The sequence below is a fragment of the Oryza sativa genome, chromosome 6, assembly GCF_034140825.1.
Source record: "Oryza sativa Japonica Group chromosome 6, ASM3414082v1".
NCBI classification, from domain to species: domain Eukaryota; kingdom Viridiplantae; phylum Streptophyta; class Magnoliopsida; order Poales; family Poaceae; genus Oryza; species Oryza sativa.
In genome coordinates this window covers 6,968,852-6,990,831 of record NC_089040.1, presented here as the reverse complement: position 1 = coordinate 6,990,831, position 21,980 = coordinate 6,968,852, and the positions used below count along the sequence as shown (strand labels likewise).

The 21,980-nt window shown below is 38.7% G+C and overlaps 2 protein-coding genes across 3 annotated transcripts; both read left to right on the top strand.

Annotated features, from left to right (window-relative positions):
* The first annotated feature begins 3,028 nt into the window (after nt 1–3,028).
* LOC4340577 (uncharacterized protein At5g39570) lies at nt 3,029–6,278 on the top strand. The gene is made up of 2 exons (XM_015788224.2): nt 3,029–4,152; nt 5,910–6,278. The coding sequence occupies exons 1-2, from the start codon at nt 3,088–3,090 to the stop codon at nt 5,988–5,990; spliced, it is 1,146 nt and encodes a 381-aa protein (XP_015643710.1). The 5' UTR covers nt 3,029–3,087; the 3' UTR covers nt 5,991–6,278.
* Nucleotides 6,279–10,656: 4,378 nt separating this feature from the next.
* On the top strand, nt 10,657–13,077 carry LOC4340574 (NEP1-interacting protein-like 2). 2 transcript variants are annotated; one of them, XM_015786489.3, is made up of 5 exons: nt 10,657–11,082; nt 11,395–11,573; nt 11,871–11,954; nt 12,196–12,363; nt 12,718–13,077. In XM_015786489.3, exons 1-5 carry the CDS (start codon nt 10,956–10,958, stop codon nt 12,838–12,840), a joined length of 681 nt encoding a protein of 226 aa, XP_015641975.1. In that variant the 5' UTR covers nt 10,657–10,955; the 3' UTR covers nt 12,841–13,077. The 2 variants fall into 2 exon arrangements, with proteins under 2 accessions (XP_015641975.1, XP_015641976.1); XM_015786490.3 differs by lacking the exon at nt 11,871–11,954 and having other exon boundaries at nt 10,709–11,082.
* Nucleotides 13,078–21,980: the final 8,903 nt, after the last annotated feature.

The window sequence follows — 21,980 nt, the reverse complement described above, 5'->3', positions numbered from 1 at the left end:
GCCTTCTGCTGTTTGTTGTTGCGTTTTCTCAAATTGAAAGAATAAAAAGTACTACATGGGAAAGAGCAATTGAACAATTTCTCGAACTCTTTATTTGTCATCTACTTATCATAATTTGTGACAGTCGAGGTCTGGAAGCTTATCACGATTGTTTGCTACTTCGTCATGCCCAAATTTACAGTGTGGTGTTTGCTTCCTCAAACATTTTAGCTGTAATACGTTAATCGCATTCTGCAGGGTTTGTTTTGTTGTTCTGAAATACTGAAATACGTTTGCATTCGCTGTTTCTCTGTCCAAATCACTTGTCATTTGGACGACTTTTGCCCGGAGCTAGTAGTAAACCTAGTTGTACTGAATTGATAAGTGCTGCAGTTCACCTAGATGGGTTCCACCCAATGATTTCTGTATCTTTCAAGCAGTATTTCCAAACAAAAATAAAAATAAAATGTTAGTCTAAGAGTTGCAGTTCCCTATGAAAATAGGGTTAGACATTCTTCAAAACTCGTTAGCTTGTTTGGCTCGTTTGGATTTATGGACGAGCTTGAGTTAAGATTATTAAGGGTGTGTTTAGTTGGGGAAAAGAAAATTTTTGGGTGTTACATCGGACGTTTAACCGGATGTCGGAAGCGGTTTTCGGACACGAATGAAAAAACTAATTTCAGAACTCGCCGAGAAACCGCGAGACGAATCTTTTGAGCCTAATTAAGCCATCATTAGCACATGTGGGTTACTGTAGCACTTATGGCTAATCACGGACTAATTAGGCTCAAAAGATTCGTCTCGCTATTTCCCCCATAACTGTGTAATTAGTTTTTCTTTTTATTTATATTTAATATTTCATGCATGTGTCCAAAGATTCGATATGATGTTTTTGGGAAAAACTTTTTGGTAACTAAATGGACCCTAACTCGTTATGTATAGCAAGCCAGCTTGAGCTGGCTTGTGAGCTCATAAGCTAAATGAGCCAAAGCAAGAAGCGGGCCAGCAATCCAACAGCAGCTCAACACTTGCTGTGTTCTTCTCCCAGTTTTTCCAATTCATCTATCTCGTTTTTCGCGCGTACGCTTTTCAAGCTGTTAAAGACGTATTTTTTGTAAAAGAATTCTATACAAAAGTTGTTTTAAAAAATCATATTAATCCATTTTTCAAAAAAATAGTTAATACTTAATTAATCATGCGATAATACGTGCTTCGTTTTGCATGCCGGGGAGGAGGGGGTCACAAACCCCTCTTCCCGAACGCACCAAAGGTCTATCTATATAACACAAAAAAAAACAAAGCGCATATGTTATCCGCACCTGTGGCATGTGGTCTTCTCGAGTCTCAACTCAATCCATTCTCTCCATCCACTAGTTGTCTTGTGCTGCTTCGCTCGATCATAGACCTGAATATTTAGACTTGTTTTGCTATGTGTTGGTTGATTGTATAGAAGTATCGTGCTAATGACACATTTACTAATTTGTATGTTGGTTTGATACTTATATTGCGTGCGAACAATTGTAAACTCGAATTAATGTTGGTTTGAATATGTTGGCTCGTAAGCTTAACGAGCTAGCAAACAAGTCAAGCCAAGCCAATTCATTATCCTAACGAGCTAGAGCGAGTCGAGCCAAGCCAAGCCAAGCTAGCTTGATATTTAACCTTATCTGGAACGTTGCAATCTCTATCTATTCAATAGAAACAAAAACTAGAGGTATGGGTTGCGTTGATTGGTATCATGTTACGTGATCTATAGAGAGAAAAACTACAAGCATGTCCAGTTCATTGAGAAATTAAACCTCCCTATTTGTTGGTAAAGGAAAAAAAAGGCAATTGATAAAGTTGGCAATGCCATTTTTATTTTTTCTTTTGCAAAAGTTTGGTAATTGTTGGCAATGCTACTTTTCTCTTTGCAGTTTGCAGCGTCAAGATGTAAAGAGCCTATTTCGTTGGACACCTTACTTAAAAATTGGTGGATTTTTTTTTGTGTAAATGTTTTAGGGATTACCAAATTTTAGTAAAGATAAATAAGGTTGCGATATTAAGTTGGTTACCACCTCCGTCTTAAAATACAGCTATTTCTAGCACAATACTTTGTCCGAAAATGAAGGTATTTCTTCACCTACTCCCTCGGTCTCAAAATAAGCTAATCTCGTATTAGGATGTGACACATCCTTGTACGAGGTTAATTTATTTTGGGACGGAGGGAGTACCCTCTTCTATCAACTAATCACAACCATTCTCTATTTAATTTCTTCGCTTACTTTCTCTTCTCAACCAATCACAATCTTCCTCAAATCAGTTTTTACCTAATTTTTTTATACCCGTTCCTATCAAAAAAATGTGTACATTTCGGTACGGAGAAAGTATTAAAATTTAGGGCTTACTTGAATTGAGGTTATTCTTTTTCCTACCACAATTTTACTTCAATATTTTCAAATGAATGTTTGGTTGCTACCAACTTTCACTCGTACTATCAAATCTAGTGCTAAAACTTGCCAATTTTTTTTAATAATATTAAAATGTTGGTAAGGCAACAATAGGCTCCGAACCAAGCAACTGAACATGAAAAAAAAAATTGTTCAAGTCAACTACTCTCTCTGTCCCACAATATAAGGAATTTTGAGTTTTTGCTTGTAACGTTTGATCACTCGTCTTATTCAATTTTTTTTTACAAATATAAAAAAGGAAAAGTTGTGCTTAGTCATAAATAAAATAAATAATAATTTCAAAATTTTTTAAATAAGACGAGTGGTCAAACGTTGAAAGCAACAACTTAAAATATTAAAATATTATGAGATGGAGAGTGTAGTGATGTAGCAGTAGTCAATCAACCGAACCTGGCGAGTGGCAACCCTCTCTGTCCTACATTTCCTGATTTCCCCTTGCCGTCGCCAGCGTAGGCCCGTCCTCTCCTCCCGAAGCCACCACCGGCCCACCGTCCATCCACGCCGCCGCACCACGTGCCCCCACGCCCCCGACGCGCAAATCACCGCGTGATCCGATCCCCCCTTCTTCCCAAAGTCCAAGCCTCACTCTCTCCCTCTCCATCCCACGCCTCGCTCACTAGCGCACAGATCTCCTACCACCACCACCACCGCCGCAGCCATGGCGACCGGGTACTACCGCGGCGGCGGCGGCGCCAGGGACCACGCCGACGAGCCCGACGACTTCGACGAGTACGACCCCACGCCGTACGGCGGCGGCTACGACCTCTTCATCACCTTCGGCCGCCCGCTCCCGCCCTCCGACGAGACCTGCTACCCTTGCTCCGCTCCCTCCACCTCCTACGACGCCCCGCACTACTCCGCCGACGAGCCCTCCCCCTACGCCCACCACTCCAAGCCGCAGCCCGCCTACGGCTTCCGCCCCCAGCACGAGCAGCAGCAGCAGCCGTCCTACGCCTCCTCCGGCTACCGCCCCCAGCACGAGCAGCAGCAATCCTACGGCTCCTCTGGCTACGGATCTAAGCCCCAGCCCGCCTATGGCTTCCGCCCCCAGGCCGAGGAGGAGAACACCTACGGCTCCGGCTATGGATCTGGGTACGGTGGTGGAGGAAGGAAGCAGCAGGAAGAGGAGAGCTACGGCTCCGGCTACGGTCGCAAGCCGCAGGTCGAGGAGAGCTATGGATCAGGGTATGGGACCAAGCCGCAGCAGGAGGAGAGCTATGGATCAGGGTATGGATCTGGGTATGGGACCAAGCCGCAGCAGGAGGAGAGCTACGGCTCCGGCTATGGGAGGAAGCCGCAGCAGGAGGAGAGCTACGGATCGGAGTATGGTTCCGGCTATGGGAGGAAGCCGCAGGCCGAGAGCTATGGATCGGGGTATGGGAGCAGGCCACAGCAGGGTGGGGAGGAGTATGGTAGCGGTGGGTATGGGAGGAAGGCTCAGGAGGAGAGCTATGGTTCCGCGGGCTATGGCGGCAGGAAGACCGAGGAAGAGAGCTATGGTGGTGGTTCTGGTTATGGATATGGGAAGAAAGCCCAGGAAGAGAGTGAAGGGACCTATGGCTCTGGTGGTTACCCCAAGCCGAAGCCTTACAGTCAGGAGGAGACGCAGGGTTCTTATGGGTATGGGTACGGCGAGAAGCCTGCGTATGAGAGTGGTGGATACAACAAGCCGAGCTATGGCGGGGGAGACGAATACCAGGGAGGCTACGGCCGCAAGAAACATGTGAGTGCACTTCCCTGGTCCTCTGCATTTTACCTATATGACCATTTTCTATGCTTGATGTAATGGCTAAAAGTAGCGTACGGTGGGTTTTGGAAGATAAGGATATTCATTTGCACAATTGTATTAAGCCACACTATATATTACTATAGGAGATAGATGATGAATTAAAACCATTGTTGACCTTCTTGGTGTGCATAGGAAAGTTATGAATTGTATGACATTAGAGAAATGGTTTCTAAAAATAGTGGCTGGCATAATATAGGCTTGTGATGCTTGAAATAGTTCTAGGCAATGTAGTGTTAACTCATGGAAGTGTTATTCAGCTTATCCATATGTAACTATCAACTACAGAATTAGATATCTTTAGTGCACAATTCCTTGTGACATGTCTATAATGCTAAATCTTCATCAATGCTAGTTAGTTTATTTTATCATACAAGTGCTGCGCAAATTGACCAGTTAAATGTTTGTATTATCTACAGAAGATGGACATTACTGTACTCATTCATACTAAATATATTAGTGGACTGGATCTTGCATAATACGGAGTACTAATTACTTTGATATGCCATATCTGTTACGTGCAAATTCACCAGTTAAAATTTTTGGTATGTCTACAACAAATGGGCATTACTGAATCATATCACACAAATGCCCATTCAGGAACCTTTTACATGTAATTTATCAGGCTAATAAAGTGGTGTACTCCAAAATTATAGCAGCACTTGCGTAAGAAAGGCTGGAATAACTAAGATTGCGCTAGTAAAAGTTAGGAGTCAAACCAGAGACTACTACAAACTTATGCTTGGATCATGGCCATCTGTTAGTTCAAATATTTGTACATTGATATCTGGCTCCAACCTAACCTGCAGACATAACCTATGGCTGTAGGATCATTCTTGATAGAAGTATAGGAGCATTGAATTTTCATTCCAGTGACTGCATACTTGTCTACTAGATTGGTGATTTTCCTGCATATAGAGTTGGGCAGACCCCAACTGTTTCCTCTGCATGCCTGGTTTATTTGGTCATCCTCTTCTTTTTTTTTTCAAATATTTCCACAGTTTTTTGGCTAAAATTTTTCATGTTTGTTTGCATCTTTGAATTTCCCCAGTGAAAGTGTGCTACAACCTTTAGCATCACACCATTTTTAATCATAAAAGTAGTGAAATATGGTATAAATGGAAGCTAAAAAGAGTTTTTCAGGGAAATCATTATTGACATGACACATGGTTTGGATGTTAAATAGAGAAAGAGGGAACTGCTAATCTGGTGCCTGACTGCTGGCTTAGTATCATTACTTTTTATCATATGGCTTAGTATCATTACTTTTTATCATATCCTATATGATCCCCATGTATCAAATATCATTATTTGTCATCGTATTGATGTTTTCCCAAGCATATAATTAGTCTGTTACTGTGGAAGGGACAAGGTAAAATTCTCTATATATTGGTAAATTTGCATCTTAATAAGGCGTAATGGAACTCTTAAAACTCAAGAGGAACAGGGGTACCTCACAATTTTATTGTGTTTTATTTTTTCAGAACCACTTGTTAGATTTATAGTATATTGTATGGTTCTGTAACTAATTTTCTGATGAGGATGCAAATTTCATAGGCTCAGAAGAGCATTTGCCATTGTGCTTCTGTTGTGCAGAGCTGTTCTAATGTATCTTCAATGTAGACTTTACACCGGAGGATGAGAAGTAGATGGTTTCTATTCCGTGCTAAGTAGTTCATGCTGTCTTTTTGTAGGATGACAATGACTCTGATGATGAAAAGAAGCAGCGTTATCAGAAGCACCACCACCATCGCCGCCAGGAGTACGATGATTAAGCTTCCGGTGCGTTATCTTCTACGGGGCCATCGATTGCTGCTATCACTTGCCAGCCATAGTACTCTGCGTGAATAAAAGATGCTCCTGCTCAGTCGTTTCATCGTTCGTCTCATGGACACTATTTGTTATCCGTCTCCATGATAGTATGATGTCGCTTCAACACTGATAATAAATTGTGGCTTTGCGCGTGTTTTTTTATGTTTGAAGCATGTCTAAACAATCACTCTGTCAGTTATCATTTCTTTGCTTGGGATGATTGGTGTATATATGTGCCCCTGTTGCGTCTACTATGTTCTTGATCTTGCAGTTGGTTACAACATCCCATCTGCTAGAATTGTTGCTGCAGGGGGTTGTAGTGGAGCTGAAGACAACGGTGGCGTCGGTAAGGAAAGAATGAGTAGGGGGCGGAGAAGAGGGGCGATGAGGCCATGGGGGTGATGGTTTCGCTGCTTTGCACATGGTTTTGAATATAGATTTTGTTAAAACTTGGGGTTTGTTGTAGGTTAGTGCATGTCCATGACGTCTTCGAAACTTAGCCTTTCTTTTATTTTTGCTGGGAGAATTTCCGTTGAGTTGGAACGGTAAGCTTCAAAATCTCGAAGGTAAAAACCGTAGAGCTGCACCCTAGCTGGTCCTCCCACACCGTTGTCGTCCGTAGAAAGTGATTCACTTGAAAACAGTATTAGTCATCCGAGCGTAACGATATCGTTGGTTCAACCAGTGCAAGATAAGTGGCCGGTTAACCTTAATAGGGTCATTCTTTCCTCGCTGATTCCGTCAAGGCGGCTATTTCTTCCGCCGTTGGTTTCGTTAGATAGTAATCAGTGACAATGAGAGTCTTGTTAATCTATTCATACGTGTCACAAATTAGATAAGGTATTTGGTTATCTTATAAATCGTTTATAGTTACTCCTGCCGTTTACGCACGGTTCATCAAATTTATTCATTTTAACAGTTAGAAGGACAAAAATCATATTGTGTTAGCATTTGTAAGAACCATTACAATAGTTGTTTCAATTAACCATTTGAATTCCCCTTCTTTGTATAAGTTACAACTCCATGTTTAATGTTGGAACCCTCAACCCTAACTATTAAAACCAATACTTATTTCGAAAGGAACTATCTATATATATGTAGTACCATTTAACTGAAAAACTTCTAGAAATTTTGCAAATTCTAGACCATCCGATTTGCTTTAAGATTCATGTTAGACAACCAAACCCTAAAACCCCTTCCTTCTTCATCCTTCTCCAACACCCCTTCATACCGCCTTCGCTCACAGCGTCTGATCCACACCGCTCCAGTGCACCGCTGCCCGGCCTCACTGGCTAGCCGGAAGAGTCAAAGGTGTCAGCGAGGTCCCTCGGCCGGCCTCCTCCCTCTTCCTTTCCCCCTTTCCCCTTCTCTTCCCCAAACCAGCGGCGGTGAGTGCCTTCACCCCCGTCTTTCCCGTCTTCGGTGGCTCTCCGTCATTGGATTCGTTACCACCAACCATCACCTCCTAACCATAAGCTTGCTTTGCCCATGCCACCGGCGCCGACTCACTGCCGGTCTCCATCCCCACGGCTTTGGCTTGTCGTTGACGCCTCGCCACCCGCCCGTGTGCCCCGTCCACCGCTAGGCCATCGTCTTCCACGGCCATCCCTCTAAGCTTGGTGATATTCCTCCTCTTCCCTTGAAGCACGGATCGTAAAGCAAATCCCAAGATTAGTAATTTGCATGGGCTCCAAAAATCTGTCGCCAAGCCATTTAGCTATCCTGTTTCCAAAATTATAGATCAGTTTTTGTCTGCTTGTTAGTCTACATTGTTCCATTTTTTGAAAGTTTGTTCACCTTGGAATCTAGCACGGTCCTGAAAATGTAATCTTGATCTTGCCCGGCATATTTCCTCCGGCGCTGCGCCGCTGCTTTCGACGGCGACGTCCAGCCAGCACGGTCCACAGGAGCTGACAAGACGTGATGCTGCAACGGCTTGCGCCGCCATCACACTTTTATGTAGCCCATTCTCGCCAAATCGCTACACGTGTACCAATTACCAACCTGACTATAAATGCAGAGCATGTTTATGTTGGTCTGTTGCATGCCTTCTGTTGAGCAATCGGCCACCCGAAGAATCCACTTTTCTTGTCGGTTTGTTTTCCATGTAGGCCAACCTGGTGATCTAAAACCAGTTAGAACATGAGAAAAGCATGATTTCTGATTTTTTTCCCCCCTAAAATTATCACATTCAAACAAGATAAGTTACAGTGCTATAATGGGTGGAATACTGAAATGTGTGGTAGCTTTGCTGAATTGCTGTTTTCCTATAAATAGAATTCATCCGTATCCATATCCGTGCGCCGGATTTCTAAAATCCCATAGCATATCCTTATTTTGGACGGTTTCGAAGCAGATCAGATTGAATATTATCCGATCTATTTTCACCCATATTGGCTGTTGTCCTGTAAAAAGAACTAGCTGGGTGGCCTGCACAATTGCGCGGCTAGCATCCAAACAAAATCATATTTTTTTTAAGTATGATTTTACTTAAAATTTATTAAATAACTATCTCATTGTCTTAAGAGTTTGAAAGACCAAATCTTATCATCCTAGTGTTTCTAATTATATAGTTTTTTAAAAGTCACATCAGTTGCTACCCCTTATGTCATCTCCTTCTTTATTTGCTTGCTCGATTTACCACTATTTCTATTCATTCTCCTTGGAACCTTTAAAAATTGGATCTTATAGTTTTTAGAGTTTATTGTCATGTTGGGTTTCGTTTTTATAATTTCTAGACGTCCCGTCAAACGTTGCCATTATACTCCTCTATGGTCCGTCCACTGTCTCTTCTCTTTGTTGTCATTGTGATCGTAAAAATCGAATATAATTATCGTTTGGGTTCATTTTTACTTTCTAGAAGTCCTGCCAAACCGTCAGCGGCTTTGCCATTGTACTTCTCTACGGCTCGCCCGCTGCCTCCCTTCTTTATTGTCATTGAGATTTTAAAATTGAACATGATTATCATTATTTTTTCTTTACTTTATAGAAGTTCCGAACCTTTAAAAATTTAACCTTGTAGTTTTTAGAGTTTATTGTCTTGTTGGGTTTCATTTTTTATAATTTTTAGAAGTCTCGTCAAACGATGCCACTATGCTCCTCTACGGTCCGTCCGCCGCCTACTCTTTATTGTCATTGTGATTCTAAAAATCGAACATAACTATCGTTGGAATTCATTTTTTATTTTCTAGAAGTCCCGTCAACCATCGGCGGCTCTGCAACTATACTCCTATACACCCCACCCGCTGCTTCTCCTTTTTATTGTCATTGAGATTTTAAAAATCGAATATGATTATCAATGGGTTTTTTTTTTACTTTTTAGAAGTCCCGGCAATCGCCTTGCTCGTTTGCTTTACGGCCTGTCTGTCGTCCCTCCTTTTAATCGTCATTAGAATTCTATTTGGTGTTTTATTAACAGTTTTTATATGTCGTATCAACCGCCACCATTCTACTCTTTTATAGGCATGTTACTTAATTTATCTCGTCATGTGTTTTAGATGGTTTTTTCTTTCAATAGTCTTTATTTTTATCATAAATTTTAGTTATTTATAAATCGTATTCCTAATTAAAATAATATTTTCTTTTTCTAATTTCAGAATTTATTTTTTTTCAAATTTTAATTAATATCGTATTGTGTTCTTTTAATATTTTTATTTTTTATTTTCAATTTCAGTTGTTTCAAAATTATATTCCTACTTGAATTCTCTTTTAGTTTTTCTAGTTTTGGATATTATTTTATTTTTTATTCTGAATTTTATTTAATCTCATATTGGGTTCTTATATGGATTCTTCTTTCAATATTGCTTATTTTTAATTATGAATTTCAGCTATTTTTAAATTGTATTCCTACTTGAACTCTTCTTTTTTTTGCTAATTTCGGATTTTATTTTTATTTTTATTCCTAATTTTAATTAATCTCGTATTGGGTTCTTATATGGACTCTTCTTTTAATATTACTTATTTTTAATTCCGAATTTTAGCTATTTTAAAATTGTATTCCTACATGGACTATCCTTTTCTTTTCTAATTTTGGATTTTATTTTATTTTTTTAAAATTTTGATTAATCTCGTATTGGGTTCTTGTATGGAAACTTATTTCAATATTGCTTATTTTTAATTCTGAATTTCAGCTATTTTTAGATTGTACTTCTACTTGGACTCTCCTTTTTCTTTTCTTTTTCTTTTTCTCCAATTAATGTGGGAATTTCTAGTTCCCACAGCGAACGTGATGCCTCGTTTCAAAGCTGTTTTAATAATATAATAGATATATTCTTATTGTTAAGTAAAAAAACATGAATATTAGGGAAAAATCTAATATCAAATAATTAAAAGAGGTGATGTTTCTAATTCAGACCGACTAGTCTACCACCTTATGTACCTAGCCGGAATTAAAGACGTTTCTCAATTATTGTAGTTAAGTGAGTTTAGTATGTCGGTATGTGCAGCGTTGCCTGTTTCAACTAAACGTTGCTTGAAACGGAAGATTGTATCACCAACCGATGACTAGCGCAACACAGTGGTCATACAATGCCCACTGTATTGCGTTAACAGCCACAAATTTCGGTCAAACTAATTACATAGTATTAATATCTTTATATATTTCTAGATTAAAAAACTGATGACTTTTGGTACGAAACAATGCTGGTTCGTAGGAATCTCAAAAATATATCGAACAAAAATCTCCATTTCCGTACGGAATTTCTCGAACAGAATAGTTTTCATGTTTTTCACGCGCCAAATCGCCCCAACTACTAAGCTGAGAGACTCGTTCTCTTGCGCCCACGCCTTCCCTTTCTTCTCCCCCTCCGTTCCCGGCGAGCCCTCCTTCCCCGTTGCGCGACGCAACCCCGGCGATCGACGGACGAGCGCCGCCGCCACCATCACGCTGCGTTGATCGGCAACCTGTGATTGGGCTGCCCGCGTGAACAATGGAGGTGGCGCCGGCGGCGGCCATGACGAGGGCGGAGGAGGAGAGTCGCCGTCGCGCGGCGACGCGCCTCCCCAGGCTGCTCCGCGGCGTCGTCTCCGGCATGCTCACCGGTATATTCGCCGTCGGTACGCGCCTGCTCTCTCTCTCTCTCTCTCCCTCTTTCGTGGTCGCTTATCGCAAACAATCAGGAAATCAGCGTGTGTTTCTTGTCTGGTACGGAAAGGATCGCCATGGTTGGAACTTCGAAGCTTAATTAATTAGCCAAGAAATCTATTAACCGGTGAGGCGTGCGACTAATTTCTTGTGATCCCTGAAGATTATTGGAATTTCGAAATGCTTGATATAGGATTAATCCGAACGTTTCTTCGAGCTCTTCTTCTTGGTGCTGATTTTGGTTTCTTTGTGCTGGTTTGGTATGAAATGATGGATGAATTAAGCTGGGGGCTTGACGGGGGCGGTCACCGGAGCATTGGCCGGGAGAGCCTCCGACGGCGGCGTTCTCCGGGGAGCTGGGCTAGGGACATTTGCTGGTGCTGTCCTCTCCATTGAGATCCTTGAGGCCTCTCGCGCGTATTGGTGCCAAGATCGATCAAGCTCGCCTGGTTCATTGTCCATGGTGCGTAAGCTTCTTGATTCTTTCAACTGTTCAATCAATCATTCATTCTTGATTCTTCAGCTGTTCAATCAATCATTCATTCAACTGTTCAATTAATCATTCGCGCGTTTTGGTGTCCATTTGGATTGCATTAATTGTTGTGTTTGATAGTTCTCTTTTTTGTTTTCCCTGAGGAGTATTTGGGCCAAGATTTTAGAAAATGTTTTGAGGTGTTTTTGTGAAATGTTTTTAATTACGATGGGAAATTGGCCAGTGGCAAAATATGCTTATATGAAAAATAATTTGTTTGGCTTCCAGGGTGATTTTGTAAAGCAGCTTATTCATGCTCGTTTTGTGCAAGAGCAGAATGAGGCATCAGGACATATCACATATCGTTGGCAGGTCAGTGTCTCATTTCATATATGACAAATAGGTTTATGGCCACGACTGGGATTCGCAAAAGTATCCTTTTTTGGGGGGCAAATATTCAGTGGTATACAGTGAGTGAAGAATTCAAATGTCAATTGGCTTGTGTTGGAATTTCAAAGTTTAATGACCACTCTTTTTTCACTGAAAGTTTACATACTCTTTTTCTTAAACAAATTTTATTAATATTTTTTATAACAAAATGCTATGTCAACAGGTTGGTATTGCAGACGTTGTCAATGGTGCTGTACATGAAATCCTAGGAGATGTTCCATCCGGAGAAGGGCTTTCAAAATATTCTTTAATGAAATTGCCATACCATGTCGTGATAGATCATAATAATGGCTCAATTGGGGAAAGTTTGTCTTGCCCTGTTTGCCTGCAGGTACAAGCTCCACATCACATATACTGGGAATCGAATCCTAGTACTATTCCATTCATTTTAAAATAAGTTCACTTTTATATTGGAATGATTCATGTATAAAAGTGATTTTTTAGAAGGTAGTACATATTTGTATATTGGAGTATACTCCTAAGTCCTACTAACTATCAAATCGAAGTAGCTCGCAGTGTAGGGATTCTTTTGCTTAGAACATGGAATTTGATTTGCTCAAAAGAACTTGGAATTTAACTTGTCTGAATATTTACCATGCTATTTTTGTTTGATTTAATTTGGATATCCTGACCGATTTCCTTCAAAATAAAAAAGATATGCTGACGGATTGAATTGCTCTTGTAGGATGTTGTGGCTGGACAGACGGTGAGGAGATTGCCGAAATGCTCTCACACTTTCCATCAGCCTTGCGTGGACAAATGGCTCGTTGGCCATGGCTCGTGCCCTGTATGTAGGCAACATGTGTAGATCATAGATGACGTTTGGCTCTCCTAGAACCAAATTGACATGCTTTTGTGGCAAATATGTGTTATAATCATGCACAGAAAGTTTCTACCCAACTGTAAATCAGTCCTACATACGTGCGTCTCTCTCAAAAAAAAAAAAAGTTCTCTGCATCGGATGCGCTCTGGGTTAAACATTTCATTTTCCCACTTGGTTGAGAACATGAGATGTAACAAAATAGAAGTGTTCGTTTTTCTGTTATGTTATATCTGGAAAAATGGGTGTGCACTGTGATGTCGCTGCAATGTTCACATTATCAATCGGACTACAGCCATCTCTTTGCAACCAGATGCGCTACTACGACGGTAAATAATTATTCCATCTTTAGTTCTTGTTTTTTTACCCGTGCGTTGTAACGGGTGAATGTTATTTTAATTTTATTATTGTTATACGGTTTAGTTAGGATGAAGTTCACTTTGGGAATTCGCTTGGATTTTTTTTTTAAGAAAATCATAAGCTGCAATTAGAAGTTTGACTTTCATCTCAAATTAGCATGCAATTTTTTTAAAGAGATTTTTATACAACTCCTTATGTATTTTTTAAAACGAACAAACTTAAAAACCGACTCAAATACGGATATGTATTTCCAAAAGCGAATGAACTTAAAACTGACTCATACACGGACGATCTACCAAAATACCGGTAAAAACATCTGAAATTTTTATAATAGTAGAGATACGGTATGAATCTCATCCATTCAACATTCTCGGAAGTCGGAACAGATTTTCCCGGACGAAGGTCTTATGTCGTAGGACCTTAAAGCATAAAGAATGATTAGGACTGACTCCTGTCTGTATAAATTTTTCACATCATATCTAGACATATAAACAACTGGCACAATAGGTTATTTGCTGGTTGTCTCAAATAAATTCATATAATTAATGATTTGAGTATATAAATAGCTTGTAGATTAATGGTGCAGATGTATTAAGCTGTCCAAGGGCATGTTCAATGGTAGAAACAAGCATGGTCTCTTAAACAATACAAGATTATTTAGAGACCGTGTCTTTACAATAGTTGAGACGATAAAGGCTCTAATCATTAACTTAAAAAAATATTCCTTTTGTTAATATTCTTTCCATTTTTTTATCCTCATGCAACCATATTTCCATATTATAGTGATTAAGAATCGTTGTTAAGCCGTTGTTATACATAACAACGATGTTTTGTCTCTCATTTTTCTCTTTCTTCCATGTTAACAAGTAGTCCTAATTAGCAACGCTAAAAGACCAGTACTATTGACAACCATTATACATGCCCTAATCGATGTATTAAGTTGTCTAATAGTTCGTGTTCCGGTCAGCGAATAATGATATTCCCTATTATCACTCTCTTTCCTCCACATCATAAAAGAAGTTACTAAATTCTATCTGGCACCTTTTTCTTAGGGGTTGTTTATATTGATACTACTAGGTGATACCTTGCGCTTTGCTGCGTGATTTATGGATGAGTATATGGTAAATATTGTCGAAATGATGAAAGTTGAAATATTGAGAAAATAATGTGAGGAAAATGATTTGACACATTCTTGTTGATCTCTATAATATAATATTATAGATGATGTGCCATGCTTACATGGGATTTAAAATAGGCTAGAATATTAATCGATAGTGAGTGAAGATGTGGCATGCTTACATGGGATTTTAAATGGGTTAGAATAGTGCCAAAACTTGGCAATATTGCCAAATTACCAAAACTTGATAAGCTTTATTTTGGTTATAATCTAAACATCCCATTAGTTACTAATGTCACATAATTGTTCATGTCCTTAGGAAGAATGAAACAAGGGAACCGTGTTTGCCATGCGGTGTAGCACTTGGATTAATTAGTATGTCTTGTTCAGCCTAAGAGTTGAATGAAATTCCCTTAATGCCCCTACACTTCTAGTTAACCCAAGACAACCCTACGGGCAAGCTAGGCCAATCAATCGTATCTTCGTCATACGAGTTTGAAATCACGTACTCTCTCCGTCCAAAAATAAATCAACTTTTAGAGTTTAAAATTTGTCCTAAAATAAACCAACTTCTACCCTCTTACCTATCACCGATCCGTAAATCGAGAAGTTTTATTTCTTCAATACCACTTACCTATCCACCCATCAATATAACTTTGCTATTGATTAGGGGCATTTTGGTCCTTTGTCTCTACTCTTATATCCACCTTGGGAAGGTAGGGTTGGGTTTTTTTGGGACAGAGGGAGTATACCTAAGGGTGCACTGAAAAACTATCACCAAGCTCCACGCCATCTGGACATCTCCAACACTACGATCAACCCTCATAGCAGGGTGCTTCCCTTTGAAAAATTTGCCCCATCTTTCAAAAGCCTGTACCATAACTTTAGGGGTAAAAACGGATCGGATAATATCCGATCCGATCTGCTCCGAATCCGTCCGAAACAAGGATATGGTATGTGTTTTTAGAAATCCGGTGGATATGGATGCGGATAGTATGATGCGGATGAGGATATAGTATCTCTAAAATCTGACGGATGCGGATTATCCGACATTTAAATCAGATTATCCGATAGGGTGTTTGCTGGGCAATCATGTCTAGGAACAAAATTCTAACACCTAGACAACATGCACACACACCTAGACAACCATCAAGTTAAACCTTCAGAGACAAACTCATTCTTGGCAACAAAATCAAACTTAACATGACATGGCGCCAATTATTCATCAGAAGACACTGACCATCTACGTCTCACAACCAAAATTTTGGTATCGACAAGAATGCAACGGTGTTGTTTGGTTTGAGGCATTATCAAATTTTGATGTAGTTTTGTAAGTGGAAGGTTCTAAAGTTACCAAACTTTGGTAGAGATTGGTAATGTTGTGATGGTAGGGACATATTTAGTAGTTTCCTTATCAAAATTCGACAATATCAAAATTTCATAAAGTATTTTGGTAACAAACCAAACATACCCTATATTTCACTTGACTGTGTCATCTCAGGAATCATCTGCGGCGGCAATACACGCATAAACATATAACTAATTAATCCTACATTTTGTATCGGCCTAAAAGGATGAATTTGTACATGAGATGTTCCAAAGATTATGTATTTCACATTTTTGTTTGGTTTGTGAACCAGATGAGCCATACTAAAACAAGATGCCAATGAGCATTTGATCTGCTATACAAAATGCCCATGAGGCCATGTTCATGTGCTCAAACACCAGCATGACAAATAGCCTTGCCAAACCTTTTTTTTTTCAAAAAAAGAATCTTTTACAGCTAGCAAAACAAACCTCATACTTTAACAACATTCGATAGATAGCACCTAAGTCATAGCAATATTCAACATTTTGTCATTACTAAGTAACAGATCATTGAATCGTAATAGCCCATACCATTGAGATTGGACTAGCTTCAGGGGTTTTCCGGCTAGCCAGCCTGGGTTCAAAATCTTCCTCCTTCTATTTAATTGATATTAGGTCATTTTCTAATATTTGTGTTTTTTTAGAACGGGCTAGAAATTTCTTTAAGCCTTATGTTTTTATTCTCTCACGTTGCACGCTCGTGCGGTAGGAGAGGATGGAAGAAGAACAAACTCTGTTTTTATAGTCGTTTATAGAGACATGTCCACATCACTTTTTTAGATAATGGAATAGAATCACGGTCTTTGCTCAAAGAGCTATAGCCAATTATTACACCAGTTCAAAAAGACATAAAAACACACGCTAAAAAAATAGGAGCACGCACCAACTACTAAAGACGTCCACAGCATAAAAAGTCCACAAAATTATTGAATTCTATTTGTGAATCTCCATCTAAAATTGACAAAAATATACATAACCATTGATTCAAAATTACGACATGCAGGTTTTACTAACTTGATATCTTCATCACACTTTAGTAGTTGAGCCAAGGACCGGAGCCAATATGTTGATATAAAAAGAACCTGCATATAAGATACAGATGGTGACTTGTCAAAAACCATATCATTTCTACACAACCATATAGCCTAACTATAGCGGATGCTCCAACAAGAATAAATTTACTAGCTTTTTTTATTAATCCCCACCAGCCAATTCTCAAAAATACAAGATATACTATGTAGAGTATATACCAGAAGAAAACTGTAGAGCTCTCCAATGCATAGTGACACTAGCTCCAAAATTAAAATAAATGTTGAATAGTTTCATTTTTCATACGTAAGCAACATTTCAAAATACCATGCCAATTTCTCCTAGCTAAATTGTCCTTGGTTAACACAACCCCTTTAAACATTTACCGCATAAAAATCCTAATTTCAAGAGGCAACTTAAGTTTTTCCAAATAATTTTATTCCTCTTAATATAGCCATTATTAATTATAGCCAAGTATATAGAACAAACCGAGAATTGACCATCTATTATATACTGAAAGTCCATGAAACTCCCTTCAAACGCTCTCAAGCCGCCACGTAGCGCTCTAATAAAATAGAGAAAATCCAAGAAATTCTAAGAAAAAAGCAAAACATCTATCCCTTGATTTTCACTTAAATTGGTGGGTCCAATATTATACACCATTAGATAAAATTGATCTTAAAACAAACTAAATACAATGGGTTCACCTATCCTCTCCTCCCGTGAATTGGCAGATGGAGGATATACATACGTACATGGTATGTACGCTTCCTCCCCCCCCCCCCTATTTTTTTCCTTTTTTCTTCTTTTTTCCATTTATATATATAATGGATATATTGTTTAAATAATCATAATTTTACAAACAAAGACTCTACCATCATATAATGCACTCTTTACTTTGCACTATTATTTTCAAACAATGCACTATTTTAAAATAAATTTTACACAATTTTATCGTGTACCTATCAAATAAACAATATCTATATTAACTAATTTATACGTGCACTTAAACTGATGGCTCCATTATATAAATCATCGGATCTACTTTTTATTACACTGGTCTATCTATTATTCTCAAGTAATGCACTGTTTCAAAATAAGATCTACACCATTATATTGTGTACCCATTAAATTAACAATTTAAAATCTATATTAACTAATTTACATTTACACTAGAACTGGTGGACCTATTATTATAATCATCGGATCTATTGTTTGCTAATAAATAAAGCGTCCAAAATTCTCTTTTTGCCCGCTGCACAATGCACGTCTGCACCTTTGCCTTTCGCACGTGTGACAAAGCACAGTGTCTGAGACATCTAAGGTGATCACAACCGCTATAGCGCTACCGCTTTGCCACATATCAAATCATATATAGAGATGATTAATTTTGTTAATAACATGAAAAGAAAATTAAAGGTGTGATGCAGCGAGAGAATAATTAAGCACCATGGGTTGTGTTTTTCTCAGCAATAATTAGCTCTGTTTAAGTTGAAACCAAGAGTTGATTACATAACAATTATAATGTATTTGTGTTATGTCATATTTGGATTTTGTACTATTTGTTCGTACAGGTGAAAGGAATCATTATGTTATAAATGTGAGCGCAATATTGACGAATATCAATAGAACTCTTACTACGACAACAGTGATAAAGGGAGTTTAAGGCCCTCTCTCTTTTTTCCGATTCTATATTTTGGATTTTTTTTCACGCTTTCTAAGTTTCTAAATGGTGTCTTCTTTAAACAGCATTCTAACTTTTTAGAAGTCAATTCATTCGTTTATACCCTCAAATAGCTATCACATAAATTATATAATTCATCAATTTCAGCTATCCTAAACCTTAAGTACTACTCCCTCCGTTTCACAATGTAAGTCATTCTAGCATTTCCCATATTCATATTGATGTTAATGAATTTAGACATATATCTATCTAGATTCATTAACATCAATAGCCTAACATAATAATACTAATAACACTGATATATTTATTTTATTTTTTTCAAATAATATGTTTTCATATGGAACATACCGCTTATCCATTTTCATAAGAAAGAACTTAGCTAGCCAAGCCACAAACACGGCCGGAGAAAGGGACTTTAATAATTAGTTCCCTACTTACATTATGAAACAGAGGAAGTACATATTTTTTCCATACGAGCCATATTTTTTTCATACGAGCCATGGTGATCAGTAAATTGGTGATCAACGGATCATCAAAGTCATAAGATGAATATATAAGAGTTGCTCTGAACAATTGTAAATAGGTGTCAAAATTAATTGCTATTAATTAGACATCTAATGGCTTGCTAGCCACAAAATTAATTTCTCTCAACATGTATATAAACATGGACAAAGCTGGAACAAATATTACCATATGTCCCATACAAATATATTGCGCAGTTAATATTCTAATTAGTCATTTAAAATTCCTTAAAATACTCTCAAGCTGTCACGTGGTGCTATAATAAATTAAGGCAAATATTAGAAATTCTAAGAAAACAAATCAAAATATCTATTATTCGATTTTCGCTTAAATCGGTAGGTCCAATATTATAAACTGTTAGATTGAATTGATCTTAAAATAAACTAAATACTACGAGGCCCACCTCGACATAGGTATGCACCTACGTGCGCGGGTAGGTACGCCTCCCCTCTCTTTTTTTTATTTTTCTCTTTCTTCTTTTTTTCCCATGCATATGCTTCCCTCCCTTTATTACTATATCATGCGCCTTCATGAGACGATTTAATCAAAATAATTTTGAGTATCTTGCATTCGCATTTTTAATTTTGCAACCATACTACACGGTATGTATATACGAACTGTATAATAATTAACTAGCAATAGTTTCTTATTTACTCGAGAAAAAAAAACATGGTTCAAAAGTCGCAAGTACTTAATCCATCTTCTACTCAAAAGTTTGTGAATGGTTTTCTAAGATACCTTAAGAAAAATAGAACCCTTAAATTATTATAAAATAACATTATCCAAACTTTAGTTTGCCCTGAATCTATGAGACAAAATTTCTGAACAAACAATAATCTTACCTTTCAACAATATAAGTGTCCGCGCATATGCACGGGCCACTTTACTAGTTTTGATAAAAAATTTCATCAAAATACTTCATTTTTCGCTGTCAAATGAACGAATATGTCCACATCGCTTTGAAAATGTTTCTCTCGATCTCACAAAGAAAATCTATCCGCCCCCCTTTTTCTTTTCATTCCACTGCCCCGTGGCCATTCAACTAGCTACACACTATTACAAATTTTTAAGTATTAAATTGCGGCTATTGGCTATTGCACTCCGGCGGCCGAAACTTTTACCCCTTGACCTTCACCGGATTGATGGAACGACGTCCTTAGGGGCCCCAGTGATGACCGAACTCCTCTAGTATTACCGTACTTTTCCAGCAAGAAACAACCAGGAAAGCTAGCTCATTAATTTAATTGTATGTGACATGTTTTCCGTCGTCGTCGGCGTCGTGTGTATATATAGCAGCTGGTCTCTCGGCAAGAAGGTGTTGCAAGATACCCAGCACGATCTCGCCGACCGACTAAAATAACCAACAACAACACAGTCCGGCCGACCGCGGCCAATGGCGCGCCTTGCTGCTCCGGCCATCGCCCTCGTCATGGTCGCCTACTGCGCCGCGCTTTGGGCGGCCGAGCTCGTCGGCTCGACTGCAAGCATCTTCCTCCCCGACTCCGGCGCCGTTGCTCTCCTCCTCACCGTCGCCGTCCTCTTCTTTCTCGCCGTCGCACTTCTCCAGCTCCAGGTGGCGGCAACCGGCGGCGATGATGATGACGCGCCTAGCTCGGTCCGTGTGCAGTGCAGCCGCAACCACCGTGGAAACGTCGCTGTGAGGAGGCTCGCCGTCGTTATATATCTTCACGGCTACGGCCGGAGCTTACATTATTGCCGTGCTGTCCATGGCCGTGTGCCCGTGTACGTCTTCTTCCTTCACCACGAGGTTCATGCTTGACTGCGTGAGACTAGCGGTAGCACGTAATTTGAAGGCTAGCTGATATATATATAAATAAATAAATTCTACTCCGTTTCTGTGCCAACATTTTTTTTTGTTGATGCTCCCTCAGTCTTAAAATATAACTAATAAGAACCTATACTAAGAATCTATACTAGTAGTATTAGATGAGACATATACTAATATTACGAATCTAAACAGAAGGATATTTTTATTGTATTAGGTTTTTATATATTTGGAACGGATGGAGTAACATTTAATTAGGAGTAGCATTTTCTTTTTGTCATTTTTCTGTTACATAGGACATGTTGCTCATACACCACTATGCAGGACATAAATATAAGCACTTCTATATATTTTTTTAAGAGACTGAAAATGAAGGAGAAGACAATTATGTCTCTCATTATGTGATAATGGTTGAAGACTGAGGTAAAATGAGTGAATTAAATAAGCAGTTGTTGGTGGAAGTTTATATTTGTGGACGAATAATTTGCACATATGCGACAATTTCCCTTATAAAACGCACACATAAAAAAGACAAACTAACGGGTAAATATCTTTAATCCGTATGTGTAATTTTGTGAGTTAAACTAAACTTAAACAGCTCATACCGAGAGTACTTTACGCACGACTCATCACAGTTTTGGTGCTTCCCTAATATGTTTTCATTATGGTTTGTTACCTGTTGTGACCTTTTTCTTTCCTAGTCTTTGAAAATAAGAATTAAACTACTTGCAAGCATATCAGTAAACAATCGCGGTGTTGTTCTTTGGTCCAATTTGGTATATATCATGCTAAGACTTTTAATTTTCTGTTTGCATTGTGAAGGAAGTTTTGCTATTCTTTGTAGTAACCTTTTCTTTTTGCCTTGTTTATGGAGACGAGTAGAAATATTCATGTATGGACATCAACAGCTGTGCGTCTTGCCAATACCAAAGATTGAATCTGAGTAGTAAAGTGCTTATTAGCTGAGCTTATCACGTGCATGTGAAATGAGGTAAATTATTAATATATGATTAATCAATTGTAAACTATTATAAAATCTAAAAAAAATAGATTCATTTGTTTCTAAAAGAAACTTCCATATAAATCTTTTTTTCATGAAACACACCATTTAATAGTCAAAGAAGTGTGCTCACGAAGTACAAGTAGCCCAATAAAAATGCTCTTAAGAACGCAACCTTAATGATTAGCTCAGCCCATTCAGGTCTCTAAGGGTCCCTTTAAATCACATGAATGAAAAAAGGATGAATAGGAAAAACATATAA

What these genes read in the sequence shown, in the direction of transcription:
- LOC4340577 (XM_015788224.2), top strand. Translation starts at nt 3,088, where the DNA reads ATGGCGACCGGGTACTACCGCGGCGGCGGCGGCGCCAGGGACCACGCC. An exon ending in GCTACGGCCGCAAGAAACAT is followed by an intron (nt 4,153 to 5,909) that starts GTGAGTGCACTT and finishes GTCTTTTTGTAG; the next exon opens with GATGACAATGACTCTGATGA.
- LOC4340574 (XM_015786489.3), top strand. Translation starts at nt 10,956, where the DNA reads ATGGAGGTGGCGCCGGCGGCGGCCATGACGAGGGCGGAGGAGGAGAGT. An exon ending in CGCCTGGTTCATTGTCCATG is followed by an intron (nt 11,574 to 11,870) that starts GTGCGTAAGCTT and finishes TTTGGCTTCCAG; the next exon opens with GGTGATTTTGTAAAGCAGCT. An exon ending in CTTGCCCTGTTTGCCTGCAG is followed by an intron (nt 12,364 to 12,717) that starts GTACAAGCTCCA and finishes TTGCTCTTGTAG; the next exon opens with GATGTTGTGGCTGGACAGAC.